A 20,065-nucleotide genomic window follows, 5' to 3' on the forward strand; every position below is an offset into this window, starting at 1 on the left:
ACAGGATACAGACTGCTATAGGTTAAAAAAAATTAAAAAGAAGTTAACTCAAAAATGGTTTTAATACACAATGTGTAATCTGATGCCAACCCTTAAGACACACAGCATAGAGACAACACGGCAATGGCACTTCAGCATTACTCTGGCTTCATCTAGTGAATGTAAAATGAACACGCACAAAATCCCAGCAGACAAACCATTTATGGCATAAATGAATAGATAAAAGGAGACTTATTCAAATTCCAACGAATCAGCACTTTAATTGTTTCATACATTATATAACTGGACATTCTGTAAAGAAAACGTGGGAAAAAAAAGAAATAAAGTTTCTTAAAAACCATGCTTTTGGCTAAAACAATGACATGATCTTTATACATACAGTCAGAGCCCCACAACAGGAGAAAAAAAAAAACAATACAACGCTTTGCATTTACATACATAGTAGACTGTCATTCACACACATACACAGCTCATGTCAATCAAAAGAACATCTGTAGAAATTCTCTCCTGAAATTTTGTTTGTTGGGCCCAGGTGAGGAAGTCTGTCTGTGGATCAGGAACACTTTCAGACACTGGCAGAGGGGAGGAAAAGGCTGATGGGATAATGTAGAGGTGAATGTGAGAGAGATGGCTGATGGGATAATGTAGAGGTGAATGTGAGAGAGAGAGATGGCTGATGGGATAATGTAGCGGTGAATGTGAGAGAGAGAGATGGCTGATGGGATAATGTAGAGGTGAATGTGAGAGATGGCCGATGGGATAATGTAGAGGTGAATGTGAGAGAGAGAGATGGCTGATGGGATAATGTAGAGGTGAATGTGAGAGAGAGAGATGAGAGAGAGATGGCTGATGGGATAATGTAGAGGTGAATGTGAGAGAGAGAGAGATGGCTGATGGGATAATGTAGCGGTGAATGTGAGAGAGATGGCTGATGGGATAATGTAGCGGTGAATGTGAGAGAGATGGCTGATGGGATAATGTAGCGGTGAATGTGAGAGAGAGAGATGGCTGATGGGATAATGTAGCGGTGAATGTGAGAGATGGCTGATGGGATAATGTAGCGGTGAATGTGAGAGAGAGATGGCCGATGGGATAATGTAGCAGTGAATGTGAGAGAGAGAGAGATGGCTGATGGGATAATGTAGAGGTGAATGTGAGAGAGAGAGATGGCTGATGGGATAATGTAGCGGTGAATGTGAGAGATGGCCGATGGGATAATGTAGAGGTGAATGTGAGAGAGATGGCTGATGGGATAATGTAGCGGTGAATGTGAGAGAGAGAGAGATGGCTGATGGGATAATGTAGAGGTGAATGTGAGAGAGAGAGAGATGGCTGATGGGATAATGTAGAGGTGAATGTGAGAGAGATGGCTGATGGGATAATGTAGAGGTGAATGTGAGAGAGAGATGGCCGATGGGATAATGTAGCAGTGAATGTGAGAGAGAGATGGCTGATGGGATAATGTAGCAGTGAATGTGAGAGAGAGAGAGATGGCTGATGGGATAATGTAGAGGTGAATGTGAGAGAGATGCAGAGATAAGCTGTTAAGGGAGAGTGGAGGCAGAGAGGTATGATTCATTCAGTGGTTCACTGTATTATCATTCACCCAGAATGGAGTAATTCCCTCTCAGCCCCGGTTCCCTCCCTTTCTCTCTCAGCTCCGGTTCCCTCCCTTTCTCTCTCAGCACCGGTTCTCTCCTTTTCCCCCTCAGCCCCGGTTCCCTCCCTTTCTCTCTCAGCACCGGTTCTCTCCTTTTCCCCCTCAGCCCCGGTTCCCTCCCTTTCTCTCTCAGCTCCGGTTCCCTCCCTTTCTCTCTCAGCACCGGTTCTCTCCTTTTCCCCCTCAGCCCCGGTTCCCTCCCTTTCTCTCTCAGCACCGGTTCTCTCCTTTTCCCCCTCAGCCCCGGTTCCCTCCCTTTCCCTCTCAGCCCCGGTTCCATCCCTTTCTCTCAGCACCGGTTCTCTCCTTTTCCCCCTCAGCACCGGTTCCCTCCCTTTCCCTCTCAGCACCGGTTCCCTCCCTTTCTCTCTCAGCACCGGTTCTCTCCTTTTCCCCCTCAGCACCGGTTCCTCCCTTTCCCCCTCAGCACCGGTTCCCTCCCTTTCCCCCTCAGCACCGGTTCCCTCCCTTTCCCTCTCAGCACCGGTTCCCTCCTTTTCCCCCTCAGCACCGGTTCCCTCCTTTTCCCCCTCAGCACCGGTTCCCTCCCTTTCTCTCTCAGCACCGGTTCCCTCCTTTTCCCCCTCAGCACCGGTTCCCTCCCTTTCTCTCTCAGCAACGGTTCCCTCCCTTTCTCTCTCAGCAACGGTTCCCTCCTTTTCCCCCTCAGCACCGGTTCCCTCCCTTTCTCTTCCAGTGCAGTTCTATCCCAACACCCTCTGCTGTGCGAAAATCACACCTCTACCAGACTGTTTCTATGCTCTTTAATCAACAACAAAAAAACAGGTGAAGAATCTAGTGGGGTAATAATGTTGACCTGAAGGTTATGTTCCTGAAAGCTCAGCTCTCAATTTTATTTAAACCTTTTCCTGGACTTAAAAAGGTCCATGGATCATCATTTTTGTTGTAGGTCTTGGCTTAATCTGGGCCTGGGAAACTGGCACTGAGAATAATGTTTTATAGCCTTCGTTTACACAGGCAGCTCAATTCTGATATATTTTTCTTCTTCTCTTTTGACCAATCAGATCATCTTAGATTTTTAAAAAAAGAATTGGGCTGCCGGTGTAATCAGAGACATAGAGTAAAATATACCCAAGATAGAAAGGTCTTTAATGTTTTTAGTCCCCAACACCCCAAAAGGAACATTCTATCTGTTGCGTCGGGCCAGTGTTTCAACATGCAGAATGTTCAGCATTTCGGTCTCAACCTTCAGAGGAACTCCAGCTACAAGACGGTGTGAAGCCCCGGTGGGAAACTCTAACTCTGGGTAACAGAGCCGGTGTTTACACAGGCAGGCCAATTCAGCTCTTTTGCCAATAATTGGTATTTTGACCAATCAGATCAGCTCCTTTGCCAATAATTGGCATTTTGACCAATCAGATCAGCTCTTTTGCCAATAATTGGCATTTGACCAATCAGATCAGCTCTTTTGCCAATAATTGGCATTTGACCAATCAGATAGGCTCTTTTGACAATAATTGGGGAAAAGTGGGCTACTTGTGTAAAGACAGCCAGATAGAGTAAACCCAGTGAAGGACCAGCTCAATTCCTATCCACTGAATCTAAAACACATTGTCAACCTTGTACAGCACTGATTGGGCCTGTTGTTTATGGGAAGCACAACAGTCCTTAATGTAGAGGTTGTTTATGGGAAACACAACAGTCCTTAATGTAGAGGTTGTTTATGGGAAACACAACAGTCCTTAATGTAGAGGTTGTTTATGGGAAACACAACAGTCCTTAATGTAGAGGTTGTTTATGGGAAACAACTGTGCTCCATTCAGAGGCTCATTGACAGAACTGTGTTGCTAAGACGATCCTAGTAGAGACATTGATGCTCAGGGATAACAGACACCGATAACTTCTGTTAGAATAGTAGGTGTCTCTCACTGAACTAGGTGTTCAAAACAAAAGATCAATCTCACCCCCCAAAAAATGCATAGTTCAGTGAGACCATGGAGCGGTTTACATTGACTCGTAATGTAATGGTGTCCAACCGTTTTAAAACAAGTCGTTTTTCCGCTAGGCTAAAGGTCATAAACTAGAAAAGGTGATTTGAAGATGAGAAATACTACTTTTCCATCAAGATTGACTTTTTTTTGTTCCATAACATTTAATATTTCAACCACCTTAAGCCTCGACTTCCCTAGCAACATCAGATTAATTGAGCACGGAGGAGAATGTCATTTTACACAATCTGTTACCTCAATGTGAGAGATGTATTTTCTCTCCTGGAAAAACATTTAGATTCTGATTTTTAGTTGTGGTTGAAATGGTCACATCAGGACATGGAAACCGCAATAAAAACAGAATATTGTAATATCCTTGTTCCAATGTTAGATTTCCATTTCCAAGCTAAACAAAATCATTTTTAGTGCCATTACCACCATGTGACCTCCCAACCATCTGGAATAAAGATTATAAACTCAAATAAACTAACCTTATTAACTAACACACAGACAGAGAGACACACACAAAGAGACCGACAGACACAGACAGACCGAAAGACAGAGAGAGCGAGAAAGAAACCGAGACAAAGGTCAGACTAAAACATCTTTACAGAGAACTGATTTTAAAACAAAGTGAAGTTCTGAACCAATGCACTTCATTGATTTTCCAACTTCCCCAAAAAGCAGACACTAAAACACAGAGACTCAATTCAATTGACATGCTTTGGCCCATGTTGTGTCCAAGGTGAACCACAGGAAAAACATGGACTGTCCCAGAGGAACTCTGTCTCTGTGGACACCAATAACGGAGGGGGGGGGGGGGGAGCGTCGACCTAGCAGGCAGCGTCCTCTTGCTGTTCTCTCCCTATGCCTGTGGGTGGCACTGTTCCACAAAACCCACCTCATGCTTCCTTCCATACACAGAAGTCAGTGTTTGCTGGACACGAAGAAGACAAAAAATTTAAACCGAACAAGAAAATGTGGCAAAAAAAAAAAAAAAAAAAAAAGCAGCAGAAACAAACTCAGTCGATTTTGACGGCAGCGTAGATCTTCCGTATGAACATGTACGCTGCATAAAAACCGATTGTCCCTGTAAGGAGCCAGAAGGACAGGACCATGAGAGCCGTGTAGCCAAAGTACAACAGGGAAGGAATAAACTCCACGATGTCCAGCTGGAAGAGAAACACAACGTCAACTTGTTGTTAGACAGCTACCAGCCATTCTAAGCAGCCAGCAGCCATTCTAAGCAGCCAGCAGCCATTCTAAGCAGCCAGCAGCCATTCTAAGCAGCTACCAGACAATCTAAGCAGCTACCAGACAATCTAAGCAGCTACCAGACAATCTAAGCAGCCACCAGACAATCTAAGCAGCTACCAGACAATCTAAGCAGCCACCAGACAATCTAAGCAGCTACCAGACAATCTAAGCAGCCACCAGACAATCTAAGCAGCTACCAGACAATCTAAGCAGCTACCAATCTAAGCAGCCACCAGACAATCTAAGCAGCTACCAATCTAAGCAGCCACCAGACAATCTAAGCAGCCACCAGACAATCTAAGCAGCTACCAGACAATCTAAGCAGCTACCAGACAATCTAAGCAGCTACCAGACAATCTAAGCAGCTACCAGACAATCTAAGCAGCTACCAGACAATCTAAGCAGCTACCAGACAATCTAAGCATGCTTTAAAAAAAAAAAAAAAATCGCTTTCAAACCTCATCTCATTATGTCTTTGACGTTTACCTTGTTGACAAAGTAGAAAATGGCGTAAACAAGAACGTAGAAGGCCGAGCCCCCTGATACCAGGAAGGTCCTCCACCACCACCGGTAGTCCTGCAGGAGACAGACAGACAGACAAGACAGACAAGACAGTTGGCAACTCTGTGAAGTCACAACTAGTGGAGCGACCCACTCATCATACTACTATACCACCCGTCTTCTCTATCCAGTTCCACTGTCTCTGAACTTCTCTTCACACACACACACAACACACCATGTTTTTACTATGCAAAAGCCCCATCTATACACCCACACAGCAGGGCCCAGTCTCACCTCCGCACAGAGCTGGAAGTAAACCATGACGATACTAATCTGGGAGCAGGACACCACCAGGATGATGAACACCAGGAAGAGGAAACCAAACAGGTAGTAGAACTGGTTCTCCCAGATGGCCTGCAGAGGGAGAACAGATTACAGTCAGACAAACACCTCGTAGACCAGGGCCACGTACAGCAGAGACAACATGGGTTAGACCAGGGCCACGTACAGCAGAGACAACATGGGTTAGACCAGGGCCACGTACAGCAGAGACAACATGGGTTAGACCAGGGCCACGTACAGCAGAGACAACATGGGTTAGACCAGGGCCACGTACAGCAGAGACAACATGGGTTAGACCAGGGCCACGTACAGCAGAGACAACATGAGTTAGACCAGGGCCACGTACAGATCTGATTTGATTGGTTATTCTTCTGCTGCGGCCCATCAATGTGGATGGAGGTGTTTCCTGTGGTCCACGATGATCAACTCCTTGGTCTTTCTTGCTAAAGGGAGAGGTTGTTGTCCTGGCACTACACTGCCAAGTCTCCAACCTCTTCCCTATAGGCTGTCTCATCGCCGTTGGTGATCAGGCCTACCACGTCAGTATAGTTGGGAGTTGGAGTGATGCTTGGCCACCAAGGGAGGAGGGGGCTAAGCACAAACCCCGCGAAGGGCCCACGTGTTGATGGTCAGTGTGGCAGAAGTGTCGTTGCCTACTTTCACCACCTGGCCCATGACGAAGTCCAGGATCCAGGTGTAGAGGGAGGTGCTCAGTCCCTGGGTCTTGAGCTTAGTGATGAACTTGAGAAGGCATTATGGTGTTAATTAAACGCTGAGCTGTAGTCGATGAACAGCATTCTCACATAGGTGTTCCTTTTGCCCAGGTAGTAGAGCGCAGTGGATGGCAATTGAGATGGCATCATCGGTTGGGTCTAGGGTGGCTGGAGTTGATGTGCCATAACCCGCCTCTTAATTAACCTCATAGTCCTCTAGGGGCATTATTTAATTTTTGGATAAAAAGACGTGCCCGTTTTAAGCCCAATATTTCTTGTCACGAAAAGATGCTCGACTATGCATGGAATTGATAGCTTTGGAAAGAAAACACTCTGACGTTTCCAGAACTGCAAAGATTTTCACTGTGAGTGCCCTAGAACAAAACCTTCAGGCAAAACCAAGATGTTTCAGCAACCAGGAAATGAACAGGATTTCCGAAGCTACGTTTTCCATGATCTCCTTATATGGCTGTGAATGCGACAGGAATGAACGGACCCTTTCTATCGTTTCCCCAAGGGGTCTGGAGCATTGTGACGTATTTGCAGGCATATCATTGGAAGATTGACCATAAGAGACTACAATTGCCAAGTGTCCGCACGGTGTCCTGCGTGGAAATTGGTGCGCAAAACTCAGCTACTGGTATTTTTCCATGCGATTCTGAGAACAAAGCATGCTTCCAGGGACGGCATTTCAATGAAGAGATATATGACAAAACACCTTGAGGATTGATTCAAACAACGTTTACCATGTTTCAGTCGATATTATGGAGTTAATTCGGAAAAAAGTTCGACGTGTAGGTGACTGAATTTTCGGTTAGTTTCGGTAGACAAATGCATAGTAACAAAACGGAGCGATTTGTCCTACACAAAGAATCTTTCAGGAAAAACTGGACATCTGCTATGTAACTGAGAGTCTCCTCATTGAAACATCTGAAGTTCTTCAAAGGTAAATTATTTTATTTGATTCCTTTGCTGGTTTTTGTGAATATGTTGCGTGCTAAATGCTAACGCTAAATGCTAAGCTAGCTATCAACACTCTTACACAAATGATTGATTTTCTCTGGTTCAAAAGCATATTTTGAAAATCTGAGATGACAGTATTGTTAAGAAAAGGATAAGCTTGAGAGCAGGCATATTTATTTCATTTCATTTGCGATTTTTAGAAATCGCTAACGTTGCGTTATGGTAATGAGCTTGAGGCTGTAGTCACGATCCCGCATACGGGATGGGGAGGACTATGAACTTCATGATTACAGAGGAGTGCTACAGGGTAGCAGACAATGTCACCCAGAGGGATTTACAGGAGCAATTAGGGTTATGTGCTTTGCTCAAGGGCATCTGATGCTCCAGATACTAGTCCAAAGAAGGCCAATTTTATTGCTTCTTCAAAATCAGAACAACAGTTTTCAGCTTTGCTAACATACTTGCAAAAGGGTTTTCTAATGATCAGTTAGCCTTTTGAAATGATAAACTTGGATTAGCTAACACAACGTGCCATTGGAACTTGGGATGGCTGGAGCCTTTGACATTTTTTAGGGCCTTCCTCTTACACCGCCTGGTACAGAGCTCCTGGATGGCAGGGAGCTAAGCCCCAGTGATGGACTGCGCCGTACGCACTACCCTCTGTAGCGCCTTGCAGACTAACGCCAAGCAGTTGCCGTACCAAGCGGCGATGCGGCCAGTCGAGATGCTCTCGATGGTGCAGCTGTAGAACACACCGTTGTTGAAGAGACTTCCCCTCTGGATTCCGAGGAATCCAATCTCCTGTTCTCGGGAATCCAATCTCCTGTTCTCGGGAATCCAATCTCCTGTTCTCGGGAATCCAATCTCCTGTTCTCGGGAACTGCTCGGTGAATGGAGAACCCATCGACTTGGATACCCCTCCAGGGCTATCTTCAGAAAAACATATTGCTGTTGTGAGAGTCCTGTTGTTAGCAAATCCGCGATCGGAGGTCATCCGTTTTATTTATCAAGTGACTGAACACAGCGGTGGCCTGTTTTCGTTCTCCTTAAGTCTCAACAGCACACCCCTCTCATGCCTTTTCCCCCACCCATTTCTCCTCTTGGGTGGCTCTTGGGCCAGCGGTACACAAAGAACCCTGGGCAGATGAGTCAAAGCCGGAATTGAGGTTAGGAATTGCTGACGTGATGTTCAAAAGTTATTGTCGGTCTTAAGAAATGATAGAAACAAAATGCATCTTCTACAGCTAAAACGGCTCGGAGCCATTCACCATACAGTGACGCCTTTATATAATAAACTGCAATGATTTCTGATTGACTCTCTTGTTTGTTCACCTGGAAATTCCTATTCCAACAAGCTAATAGGAGAGGACTTCTACTCACACTGAAAATGAAGAAGAGTTCAATGAACATGGCACCAAACGGTAGAATCCCAGCCATCAGAATTCTTCGGGAAGGGAAAAGAGAAAATGTGGTAAAAATTTTTTAACCCACCGTTCATCCAAACGACTGTGTTTAATGAACTTCTATGACTGAATATAAGAGGACGTTCTACACGAAAAGACGAGTATACATGGATTGCTGCAGAGCAGTAGGCAGGCTTGACAAGGACACTCACCCCACAAACTTGTTCATGTACCAGCGCTGCTCAGGCACCTGGCGAGGGATCTGATTGGTGCGGACGGGGTTATCGTACGGCTGCTTGCGGAAGCCAAAGTAGTAGCCCAAGTAGACCAGCGGCATGGAGATACCGAACCACATGCAGAGTAGAGCCAGCATGGTGGTGAAGGGGACCTGAGGAGGGAAGACGACGTCACAGGTTGATATGGTCCACAACACCTGTCCTTGCTCTGAGGGCGGTAGACTGAATGTGTTGATGATATTCAGGGAACACGTGTATTCCGGCTCATTGTGGAGAATTGTAAAGCATGTGGATTTGACATTATCTATGTCTCATGTGAAAAACCAATGGCCCTCTCTGGGTCAAATACAGTGGTCCTATAGACAGTGGTCCTATAGACAGTGAATGTGTTGATAGACAGTGGTCCTATAGACAGTGAATGTGTTGATAGACAGTGGTCCTATAGACAGTGAATGTGTTGATAGACAGCGGTCCTATAGACAGCGGTCCTATAGACAGCGGTCCTATAGACAGTGAATGTGTTGATAGACAGCGGTCCTATAGACAGTGGTCCTATAGACAGTGGTCCTATAGACAGTCAATGTGTTGATAGACAGTGGTCCTATAGACAGTCAATGTGTTGATAGACAGCGGTCCTATAGACAGCGGTCCTATAGACAGCGGTCCTATAGACAGCGGTCCTATAGACAGCGGTCCTATAGACAGTGAATGTGTTGATAGACAGTGGTCCTATAGACAGTGAATGTGTTGATAGACAGCGGTCCTATAGACAGCGGTCCTATAGACAGTGAATGTGTTGATAGACAGTGGGCCTGTATATAGGAGACTAGCTAGCTCACAGCTCCAGACGAGTGCTCTCCCCAGATGAAACAGTTGAGGACGAAGCAGATGGAGAAGACCACAGCCGGGTACAGAGTGGCCGTCTGCAGGCAGAGCAGAAACACGCAGTCACACATGAATAGTAGGCAACCGGACACTAAGTTTGATTATAAATAATATGTCATTAGTCATTGATAGTGTTCATTTGAAATACTCACACAGAAAGCACCCTTCTTCCACCGATGACCTTTCAACGTGCGGTAGAGTCTGCCAGCAAAGTACCCACCGAACACTCTGGAAGCAAAAACAGTCATATTGATGCCTCTCCCATTGTATAGACAGCAGACAGAGCACAGCCAGAGGCCCAATCCCAAACAGAGAGAGTCACCCTCCTTACGTCTCAGGCCCAATCCCAAACAGAGAGAGTCACCCTCCTTACGTCTCAGGCCCAATCCCAAACAGAGAGAGTCACCCTCCTTACGTCTCAGGCCCAATCCCAAACAGAGAGAGTCACCCTCCTTACGTCTCAGGCCCAATCCCAAACAGAGAGAGTCACCCTCCTTACGTCTCAGGCCCAATCCCAAACAGAGAGAGTCACCCTCCTTACGTCTCAGGCCCAATCCCAAACAGAGAGAGTCACCCTCCTTATGTCTCAGGCCCAATCCCAAAATGGACCCCTATGCACTTGTGAAGATTTGATTGGTATAAGTAATATGGTGAAACTTCCAACTAGCCTATCAGAGATGCGGCATGGTTGAGCGATTTACCGTATCGCTTACACCCAACACATCCTCTCAGATCTCCACAAGTGCATAGGGGTCCATTTTGGGATTGGGCCTGAGACATAAGGAGGGCGACTCTCTCTCGTCTTACCCCATGAACATGAACAGAAAGCAGGAAGTGGTCATCAGGGCCCCTCTACTGGAAGGAGACAGCATCCCCAACATGGCCACGACTACAGGACAGATAAAACACAACAGCTCCACGTCAAAGAGACACACAGGCGACCAGGCTTTCATCTCCAGCTGTAGTGGCTGGACCAAATCCAGAGATTACAATTCCTTGGTGAAAACAGCTGTTGGTAGATAAGAGTGCTTTTGAAACGAGGTTCTAGAAGTCTGTTTACAGATCACACTCACAGATGACGATGAGAATCATGCAGAAGAGCTGTATGCCTGAGCCCAGCAGAGAGCTGAGGATCATGGGATACTGTGGAGGTCTGAACACGTCACCATGGACATTCTTCCAGCCCGACTCCTCCATGGTGTCCTCCTATCGAAGATAGGCATTGGTCAAGATATCTTAGAGACACACTACCCACAACAGGAAGTAAATACTCATCTCGAGAGGGTGGACATATGGCACATTTTAAATCCTAATCTCTTCAGTCTCACAATTATTTAACTGAGACTCTCCCTGCAGCTGCAACCACACACGCACAAAGTGCTGTCAAATGCCAAAGCCATGTCATGTTTAGCAGAGTGAGGTCTCTTACTATGTCATCCTCTCTGTTGTAGTTGGCGATGTCCTTCCTCAGGGTCCTGATGATGATCATACTGAGGATCCCAGAGAGGAAGAAGACCACCACCACTGAGTTGACGATGGAGAACCAGTGGATCTGCACGTCGCTCATGGTCAGGTAGGTGTCCCAGCGAGATGCCCACTTCACCTGGCTCTCCTACAGGGGAGGAGGGAGAGACAAACAGGGGGTCAAGTCAGGCCATTGATAATTATTTAGGCAGAGTCCCAACGAGACCAAGGGATCTTTGTCTAGAGAACCTTCCATTAGAAGACAAGCAATTACATAATCAAGGCAGGAGCCTAGAAAACACAAAAGAACCATCATAAATAAGCACATTCCCCAGTGAAGAGGACCCAACAATGTAGCTAGCCAAGTCAAGTCCCATTTTATTTCAAGTGTATCCCAACATCTCAACACTTTACAGATTCCAATTCTAAATCTTTACTGTTAATCAGACTCTGGGACCTAAAGAAGGGCCACACAGAGAAGGGCCACACAGAGAAAGAGAAGGGCCACACAGAGAAGGGCCACACAGAGAAGGGCCACACAGAGAAGGGCCGTGCCACTTACCTCCCAGCGGACAGAGTAGGTGAAGAGAACCTCATTCTCCTTGGAGGGGTCAATCTCCTGAGGAGCTGAGTTAGTGGCCTCAGGCAGGGTACACAACCCCTTATCGGCCTTCAGGTCTGCAGAAGGATCCAGACAGAGACAATTAACACATAGGAAGGGAAGGGTAGAAACACAGGCTGTATTATCTAACGCTTGTCTCTGTGTTTAATGGGCTGGAATAAACCGTTCGTACCTCAGACAGGACAGGGTGCTGTGTAACTTCACCTTTACACTGGGGAGAACCAGCTCAACTTACCCTCCACCTTGACACTCTGGGGAACCACCTCAAAACGTACAACTCTGTAGTTGTGCTCTTCCTCCTCCTCCAGCTTCTCCTTGTGGTAGTAGATGATGAAAGACAGGTGGTTGTGAAGGTAGAACTATAGTAGAGAGAACAGAATGAAGGACAAGTGGTTACAGGTGAAGTCGGGAAGTTTACATATACCTTAGCCAAAAACATTTAAACTCAGTTTTTCTCAATTCCTGATATATAATCCTAATAAAAATTCCTTGTTTTAGGTCAGTTAGGATCACCACTTTATTTTAAGAATGTGAAATGTCAGAATAATAGTAGAGAAAATGATTTCAGCTTTTATTTCTTTCATCACATTCCCAGTGGGTCAGAAGTTTACATATACTAATTGTATGTAATTAGTGTTCGGTAGCATTGTCTTTAAATTGTTTAACTTGGGTCAAACGCTTTGGCTAGCCTTCCACAAGTTTACCACAATAAGTCGGGTGAATCTTGGCCCATTCCTCCTGACAGAGCTGGTCTAACTGAGTCAGGTGTGTAGGCCTCCTTGCTCAAACAAGCTTTTTCAGTTCTGCCCACAACTTTTCTATAGGGGTGAGGTCAGGGCTTTGTGATTACAGGGGCTATTACAGGGGCTGGGTCACTGGCTTACTGGGGCTCTCTCATGCCGTCCCTGGAGGGGGTGCGTCACCTGAGTGGGTTGATTCACTGTTGTGGTCATCCTGTCTGGGTTGGCGCCCCCCCCTTGGGTTGTGCCGTGGCGGAGATCTTTGTGGGCTATACTCAGCCTTGTCTCAGGATGGTAAGTTGGTGGTTGAAGATATCCCTCTAGTGGTGTGGGGGCTGTGCTTTGGCAAAGTGGGTGGGGTTATATCCTTCCTGTTTGGCCCTGTCCGGGGGTGTCCTCGGATGGGGCCACAGTGTCTCCTGACCCCTCCTGTCTCAGCCTCCAGTATTTATGCTGCAGTAGTTTATGTGTCGGGGGGCTAGGGTCAGTTTGTTATATCTGGAGTACTTCTCCTGTCCTAGTCGGTGTCCTGTGTGAATCTAAGTGTGCGTTCTCTAATTCTCTCCTTCTCTCTTTCTTTCTCTCTCTCTCTCGGAGGACCTGAGCCCTAGGACCATGCCCCAGGACTACCTGACATGATGACTCCTTGCTGTCCCCAGTCCACCTGGCCATGCTGCTGCTCCAGTTTCAACTGACCTGAGCCCTAGGACCATGTCCCAGGACTACCTGACATGATGACTCCTTGCTGTCCCCAGTCCACCTGGCCATGCTGCTGCTCCAGTTTCAACTGTTCTGCCTTACTATTATTCGACCATGCTGGTCACTTATGAACATTTTGGCCATGTTCTGTTATAATCTCCACCTGGCACAGCCAGAAGAGGACTGGCCACCCCACATATGCTCTCTCTAATTCTCTCTTTCTTTCTCTCTCTCTGAGAACCTGAGCCCTAGGACCGTGCCCCAGGACTACCTGACATGATGACTCCTTGCTGTCCCCAGTCCACCTGACTGTGCTGCTGCTCCAGTTTCAACTATTCTGCCTTATTATTATTCGACCATGCTGGTCATTTATGAACATTTGAACATCTTGGCCATGTTCTGTTATAATCTCCACCCGGCACAGCCAGAAGAGGACTGGCCACCCCACATAGCCTGGTTCCTCTCTAGGTTTCTTCCTAAGTTTTGGCCTTTCTAGGGAGTTTTTCCTAGCCACCGTGCTTCTACACCTGCATTGCTTGCTGTTTGGGGTTTTAGGCTGGGTTTCTGTACAGCACTTTGAGATATCAGCTGATGTACGAAGGGCTATATAAATACATTTGATTTGATTTGTGATGGCCACTCCAATACCTGTTGTCCTTAAGCCATTTTGCCACAACTTTATACCTAGGATAGGATAAAGTAATCCTTCTCACCCCCCTTAAAACCTGTTGCTTCTACTCGGGACGCTTGCGTCCCAACTAGAGCTCTGGAAATGCAAATGCGCTACGCTAAATGCTAATAGTATTAGTTAAAACTCAAAAGTTCATTAAAATACACATGCAGGGTATCGAATTAAAGCTACACTCGTTGTGAATCCAGGCAACAAGTCAGATTTTTAAAATGCTTTTCGGCGAAAGCATGAGAAGCTATTATCTGATAGCATGCAACACCCCAAAAGACCCACAGGGGACGTAAACAAAATAATTAGCATTTCGGCGTTACACAAACCGCACAATAAAATAGAAAACATTCATTACCTTTCACCATCTTCTTTGTTGGCACTCCTAGATGTCCCATAAACACTATTTGGGTCTTTATTTCGATTAAATCGGTCCATATAAAGCCTAGATATCGTTATATGTAGACTGTGTGATAAACGAAAAAAACGTTTCAAAACGTAACGTCATTTTTTAAAATTCAAAAAGTCGACGATAAACTTTCACAAAACACTTCGAAATACGTTTGTAATGCAACTTTAGGTATTAGTAAACGTTAATAAGCGATAAAATTCATCAGGGCGATGTAAAGATCATTAGCTGTCCGTCTGGAAAAATGTCCGGCTAGAAACTCAACGAAAATATCCGGTCCTAGACCGGAGGAGATACGGTGTCCTGTATGTGTTTGACCAAGAAAAAACTCGAAGGGAAATGACAAGACTCTAGACACCGTGTGGAAGCTGTAGGTACTGCAACCTCAGTCAATTAATTGTGGTTCACCTTTATCAATGGGATCAAGTAGCGCATGGATATATTTTCCCATTTTCAGTGATCAGTTTTTCCTGTGCTTTTCGATGTAAATGCCGTTCTGGTAAAGCCACAGCAGTGATTTAACCAGTTTTTTAAACGTCTGAGTGTTTTCTATCCACACAGACTAAGCAAATGCATATACTATATTCCTGGCATGAGTAGCAGGGCGCTGAAATGTTGCGCGATTTTTAACAGAATGTTCAAAAAAGTAGAGGGTCGACTGAAGAGGTTAAAAGATTTAGATGCACTATTGTAAAGTGGCTGTTCCACTGGATGTCTTAAGGTGAACGCACCAATTTGTAAGTCGCTCTGGATAAGAGCGTCTGCTAAATGACTTAAATGTAAACTTTGGAAGTAGGCTTGGGGTCATTGTCCATTTGAAAGACCCATTTGCAACCAAGCTTTAACTTCCTGACTGATATATGATAGATGGTGCTTCAATATATCCACATAATTTCCCTCCCTCATGATGCCATCTATTTTGTAAATTGCACCAGTCCCTCCTGCAGCAAAGCACCCCCACAACATGATGCTGCCACCCCCGTGCTTCACGGTTGGGATGGTTTTCTTCGGCTTGCAAGCCTCCCCCTTTTTCCTCCAAACATAATGATGGTCATTATGGCCAAACAGTTCCATTTTTGTTTCATCAGACCAGTGGACATTTCTCCAAAAAGTACGATCTTTGTCCCCAAGTGCAGTTGCAAACCGTAGTCTGGCTTTTTTTAATGGCGGTTTTGGAGCAGCGGCTTCTTCCTTGCTGAGCCTTTCAGTTTATGTCGATATAGGACTCGTTTTACTGTGGATATAGATACTTTTGTACATGTTTCCTCCAGCATCTTCACAAGGTCCTTTGCTGTTGTTCTGGGATTGATTTGCACTTTTCACACCACAATACGTTCATCTCTAGGAGACAGAAGTCATCTCCTTCCTGAGCGGTATGACGGCTCTGTGATCCCATGGTGTTTATACTTGCGTACTATTGTTTGTACAGATGAACGTGGTACCTTCAGGCGTTTGGAAATTGCTCCCAAGGATGAACCAGACTTGTGGAGGTCTACAATTTTTGTGGAGGTCTTGGCTGATTTATTTTGATTTTCCCATGAGGTCAAGCAATGAGGCACTGAGTTTGAAGGTAGGCCCTGAAATACATCCACAGGTACACCTCCAATTGACTCAAATGATGTCAATTAGCCTATCAGAAGCTTCTAAAGCCATGACATCATTTTCTGGAATTCTCCACGCTGTTTAAAGGCACAAACAACTTAGTGTATGTAAACTTCTGACCCACTGGAATTGTGATACAGTGAATGATAAGTGAAATAATCTGTAAACAATTGTTGGAAAAATAACTTGTCATGCACAAAGTAAATGTCCTAACCGACTTGCCAAAACTATAGTTTGTTAACAAGAACTATGTGGAGTGGTTGAAAAACAAGTTACTGAGTCTGACCTAAGTGTTTGTAAACTTCCGACTTCAACTGTATGTAGGTAGAACTATAGTAGAGAGACTACAGAACGCAAAGGTTTATACACTAAACATAACTACTGGACAACAAGAGCTGTTCTGTAATAGACAAGCAAAATTCAGAGTTCCCACTCCCCTAATCTCATACGGATGTGTCCATACTCTCTCTCCATGCTTTAACTAGCAAGGAGGTTCTGTACCTTGCTGCTCTCAGTGAAGCCCAGTCTGTAGCCGTGTTCAAACTGAACATCCTTCACCACGTCCTTCTCCTCCTCTGCCTCTTTGTTGGGGTAGAACTCCAGTCGAGTGGCCACTGGGAGGTTGTCTGCGATGCTGAGTTTATAGACAGGATTAACATGGAGCCTACAGCAGCATCTTACTTACTTACAGTCACCTGACTACTGGACAGAGTAATGAGGAAGGAAGGGTACTCACAGGTGAACATAGTATTCTTCCTGGATGCGCTCAGCCACCAGCTTGCTCTGCTGCACGTTGAGTTTCAGCTTGGCACAAACCACCTTACACTTCCTGTCCTGGGTCATGAGTACCGAGTAGGGGGTGTTCACAATACGATCCCCGCGTAACACCTCCCCTGTGCACGCACACACACAAACAAACACACAGTTAGCAGGAGCTCATGGTGTGGGTATTTATGCGTAACAGATTATTCTGAATCCCATACAAAGACAACAGAAATCAATGCTTTAGAACACTGTACACAACACAGTAAACATTCCAAACGATGACACGATGCATAGAACAACACTTCTACATGTGAGGAGAACAGAGAGAGCTGCTTACTTACCCAGGTTCTCTGCTTTGTAGACCACTTTATCAGGCTGACAGAAGGGCAGGGAGTAGTATTCATAGGGAAGCTGAGTCCGGGAGCTGGTCAGCTTCACGGCCTGGGGGGGGAATCAGTGGGCCACATTCAATTGAGTGACTGACTGCGTGACCTGCCAAACACATGCCAATAGGCTACAGAACCAATACTAGTATCTACCCCAGTCTGCCTTGGAGATAACAAGCTTTAGTCCATCTATCAAGCTTAGACAATAACACAGTTCATCATACCTAGAAAACCCCCCCAAAAAACTATGCTAACTAACTTAGTGAAACCACAACAAGCCAAGGCAGAATAGAGTACTATATACCCGATGAAGCATAAGAGGGCTAGAACTAGGCTAAAAAGGTTTGGTTGTTTAACTTACCTTAATCTCCACAGCACTGTTCTGGTGGAAGTTCATAGGAGCAACTCCAGGCACGTAAAAGGGCTGGACTCCTCCAGGCAACATGAACAGCAGCAGGGCCAACCACGTCTCCTTCAACACAACAAACAGTCAATGGACTAGTTGGTCAATCTATACAAACAAGCTTTTGATTAGAACTAAAATGTTTGCCCCTGGCAGAAGGAGACTTTTTTTGGACCTGAATACCAAAACACTCAGTAGATTGCTCAGAGTTGACACATTTGAATTGATATTGAACAACCCTGTTGCCACATAGCTGCTTTAGACATTAAGAAATCAATGGAATGGAGATGCCTTTGGGATATGTAAAGGTGGGACTAATGTTTCACACACACAGAGACAGAGGCCGTGATCTTAATCAAATCCAAATTGACTAGCCTTCTGGGCACACACACACAGTACAATCCAAGATGGCTTGATGACAGACACAACTTTGAGACTGTACTTTACATAGGACTACATCTAAACAGTCACAAATGAAAGACTACGTCTACACATCCCAATGATTGTATAGGAACACTACTAATGTTTGAACAGGATCTTCTGGTTTACTTACAGTAACACAACCGCATGTCAAATATTAGTACAGAGTGAGAGATGGATATCACCCTTTCACTTAACTAATATCACACCAGTCAAGCCTGATATTCCTTTCCTGTGTGGAGTGCTTGTTTACACAGCCATGAATGTATGACCAAAACCATACATATTACACTGGTCTGGGAGGGGTGAGGATTGTTTTTTAATGTAACTTTTATTTAACTAGACAAGTCAGTTAAGAACAAATTATTATTTACAATGACGGCCTACACCGGCCAAACCGGGACGACGCTGGGCCAATTGTGGACTCCCAATCACAGCCGGTTGTGATACAGCCTGGATTCGAACCAGAGTGTCTGTAGTGACACGTCTCTTAATTTTTGTTTATTTAACTAGGCAAGTCAGGTAAGAACAACATCTTATTTATAATGACGGCCTACCGGGGAACAGTGGGTTAACTGCCTTGTTCAGGGGCAGAATGACAGATTTCTACCTTGTCAGCTCAGGGATTTGATCTGGCAACCTTTTGGTTACTAGTCCAACTCTCTAACCACTAGGCTACCTGCCGCCTAACACATATGCAGTGCCTTAGACCGCTGCGCCACTCGGCAGTCCGTTGATGATGAAAACAATAACAAAACAAACTTAAAAACCCAATGCATCATATCAATCGCGTCTCAAATGAATAATGAGTAAAATACCTCTGTTTACGAATGGGTGCATGAAAACATCTCCACACTGATAATAGCTAGCATTTATATAAAATATATGGTTGAGACATGTCGACTAAGCAACAGCAGCTAGATAGTTACTCTAAGAAAGGACATACTCTTTGGTTAAGCTTATAGAATACATAAATCAACCCGGAAATGCATAGCTAACTAGTTGCCAGCCACATACTAGTTAGCATTAACCATCTAACATTACCTACTTAAACTGCCCCCTTTTGTCTGGGCTCTGGTCCTCGAACTAACTAGCTGCCACATAAAAACTAACTAGCAAGCTACCTATGTTTCACATTTCAGTACAACTTTTAGCAAGCGTTTACGTAGCTAGGCAAGTTAGAGAACGATGGTTGTGTTGTTGGCAAAGCCAGCTAACGTTAGCCTAGCTACGCCAAAGGGCTACTAACGCTGTCACAACGAGATTATTAACGAACTGTGTCTAACTGCAATTGAAATACATGTCATGTTTGTTCCATATACAAAGTACGAACTAGGTAACTAGCTAGTTAGGTACATTGTATGTTTTGGGCTGAGCTGACATTAACTAGTTAGCAGTAGCTGACAAGTTGTCTTGGCTGGCTAGCGTCGTCAACATCCCCTGCTTGCTGCACCGTTGACAAATCAATGTAGAAAGACAGCTCATATAAATGTCGTTAAATCATGACTCTAAATTTCACGTGGTAAAAAGTACAGTCGCATATTAACACAACCACATGCTTATATTTGAAGGTAGATAGCGGAACAGATGTTGGAAGAACAATATATATATATTTTTCCTGTTCACTTACCATCGCCGCGGCCGCCATCTTGAATACACGTGTCATTCGTGACGTCACGTGATCCCCATTAGCAGCAAAATGTGTTGATAGTGCTAGCTAGTTAGCTAGTGTCACCTAGTGACAGCAATTTATACTGAACAAAATATAAACAAATCATACAACAATTTCAAATATTTTACTGAGTTACAGTTCATAAATGGAAATAAGTTAATTGAAATACATTCATTAGGCACTAATCTATGTGTTTCACATATGACTGGGAATACAGATATGCATCTGTTGGTCACAGATACCTTTATTTTAAAAAAAGGTAGGGGATTGGATCAGAAAACCAGTCAGTACCTGG

The 20,065-nt window shown here is 44.9% G+C and overlaps 1 protein-coding gene across 1 annotated transcript; it reads right to left on the bottom strand.

The window, feature by feature from the left end:
• Window positions 1–231: 231 nt before the first annotated feature.
• Window positions 232–19,806, bottom strand: LOC115122632 (transmembrane 9 superfamily member 4). The gene is made up of 17 exons (XM_065005197.1): window positions 19,729–19,806; window positions 17,637–17,747; window positions 17,231–17,330; window positions 16,861–17,017; window positions 16,626–16,758; window positions 12,231–12,354; window positions 11,936–12,051; window positions 11,339–11,521; window positions 10,983–11,115; window positions 10,717–10,798; window positions 10,062–10,137; window positions 9,864–9,947; window positions 9,001–9,176; window positions 8,766–8,829; window positions 5,662–5,781; window positions 5,353–5,442; window positions 232–4,781 (listed from the first exon to the last, which is right to left on the bottom strand). The coding sequence occupies exons 1-17, from the start codon at window positions 19,762–19,764 to the stop codon at window positions 4,632–4,634; spliced, it is 1,935 nt and encodes a 644-aa protein (XP_064861269.1). The 5' UTR covers window positions 19,765–19,806; the 3' UTR covers window positions 232–4,631.
• Window positions 19,807–20,065: the final 259 nt, after the last annotated feature.

Source organism: Oncorhynchus nerka, linkage group LG20, assembly GCF_034236695.1.
Source record: "Oncorhynchus nerka isolate Pitt River linkage group LG20, Oner_Uvic_2.0, whole genome shotgun sequence".
Lineage (NCBI taxonomy): Eukaryota > Metazoa > Chordata > Actinopteri > Salmoniformes > Salmonidae > Oncorhynchus > Oncorhynchus nerka.

Bases quoted from the DNA above. Each gene is read 5' to 3' on its own strand.
- LOC115122632 (XM_065005197.1), bottom strand. From the start codon at position 19,764: ATGACACGTGTATTCAAGATGGCGGCCGCGGCGATG. The intron at 17,018-17,230 runs GTAAGTAAGCAG...GTGCGTGCACAG, and splicing joins CTACAAAGCAGAGAACCTGG to GGGAGGTGTTACGCGGGGAT. The intron at 5,782-8,765 runs GTGAGTAGAAGT...CTCCCTCTGCAG, and splicing joins AACTCTTCTTCATTTTCAGT to GCCATCTGGGAGAACCAGTT.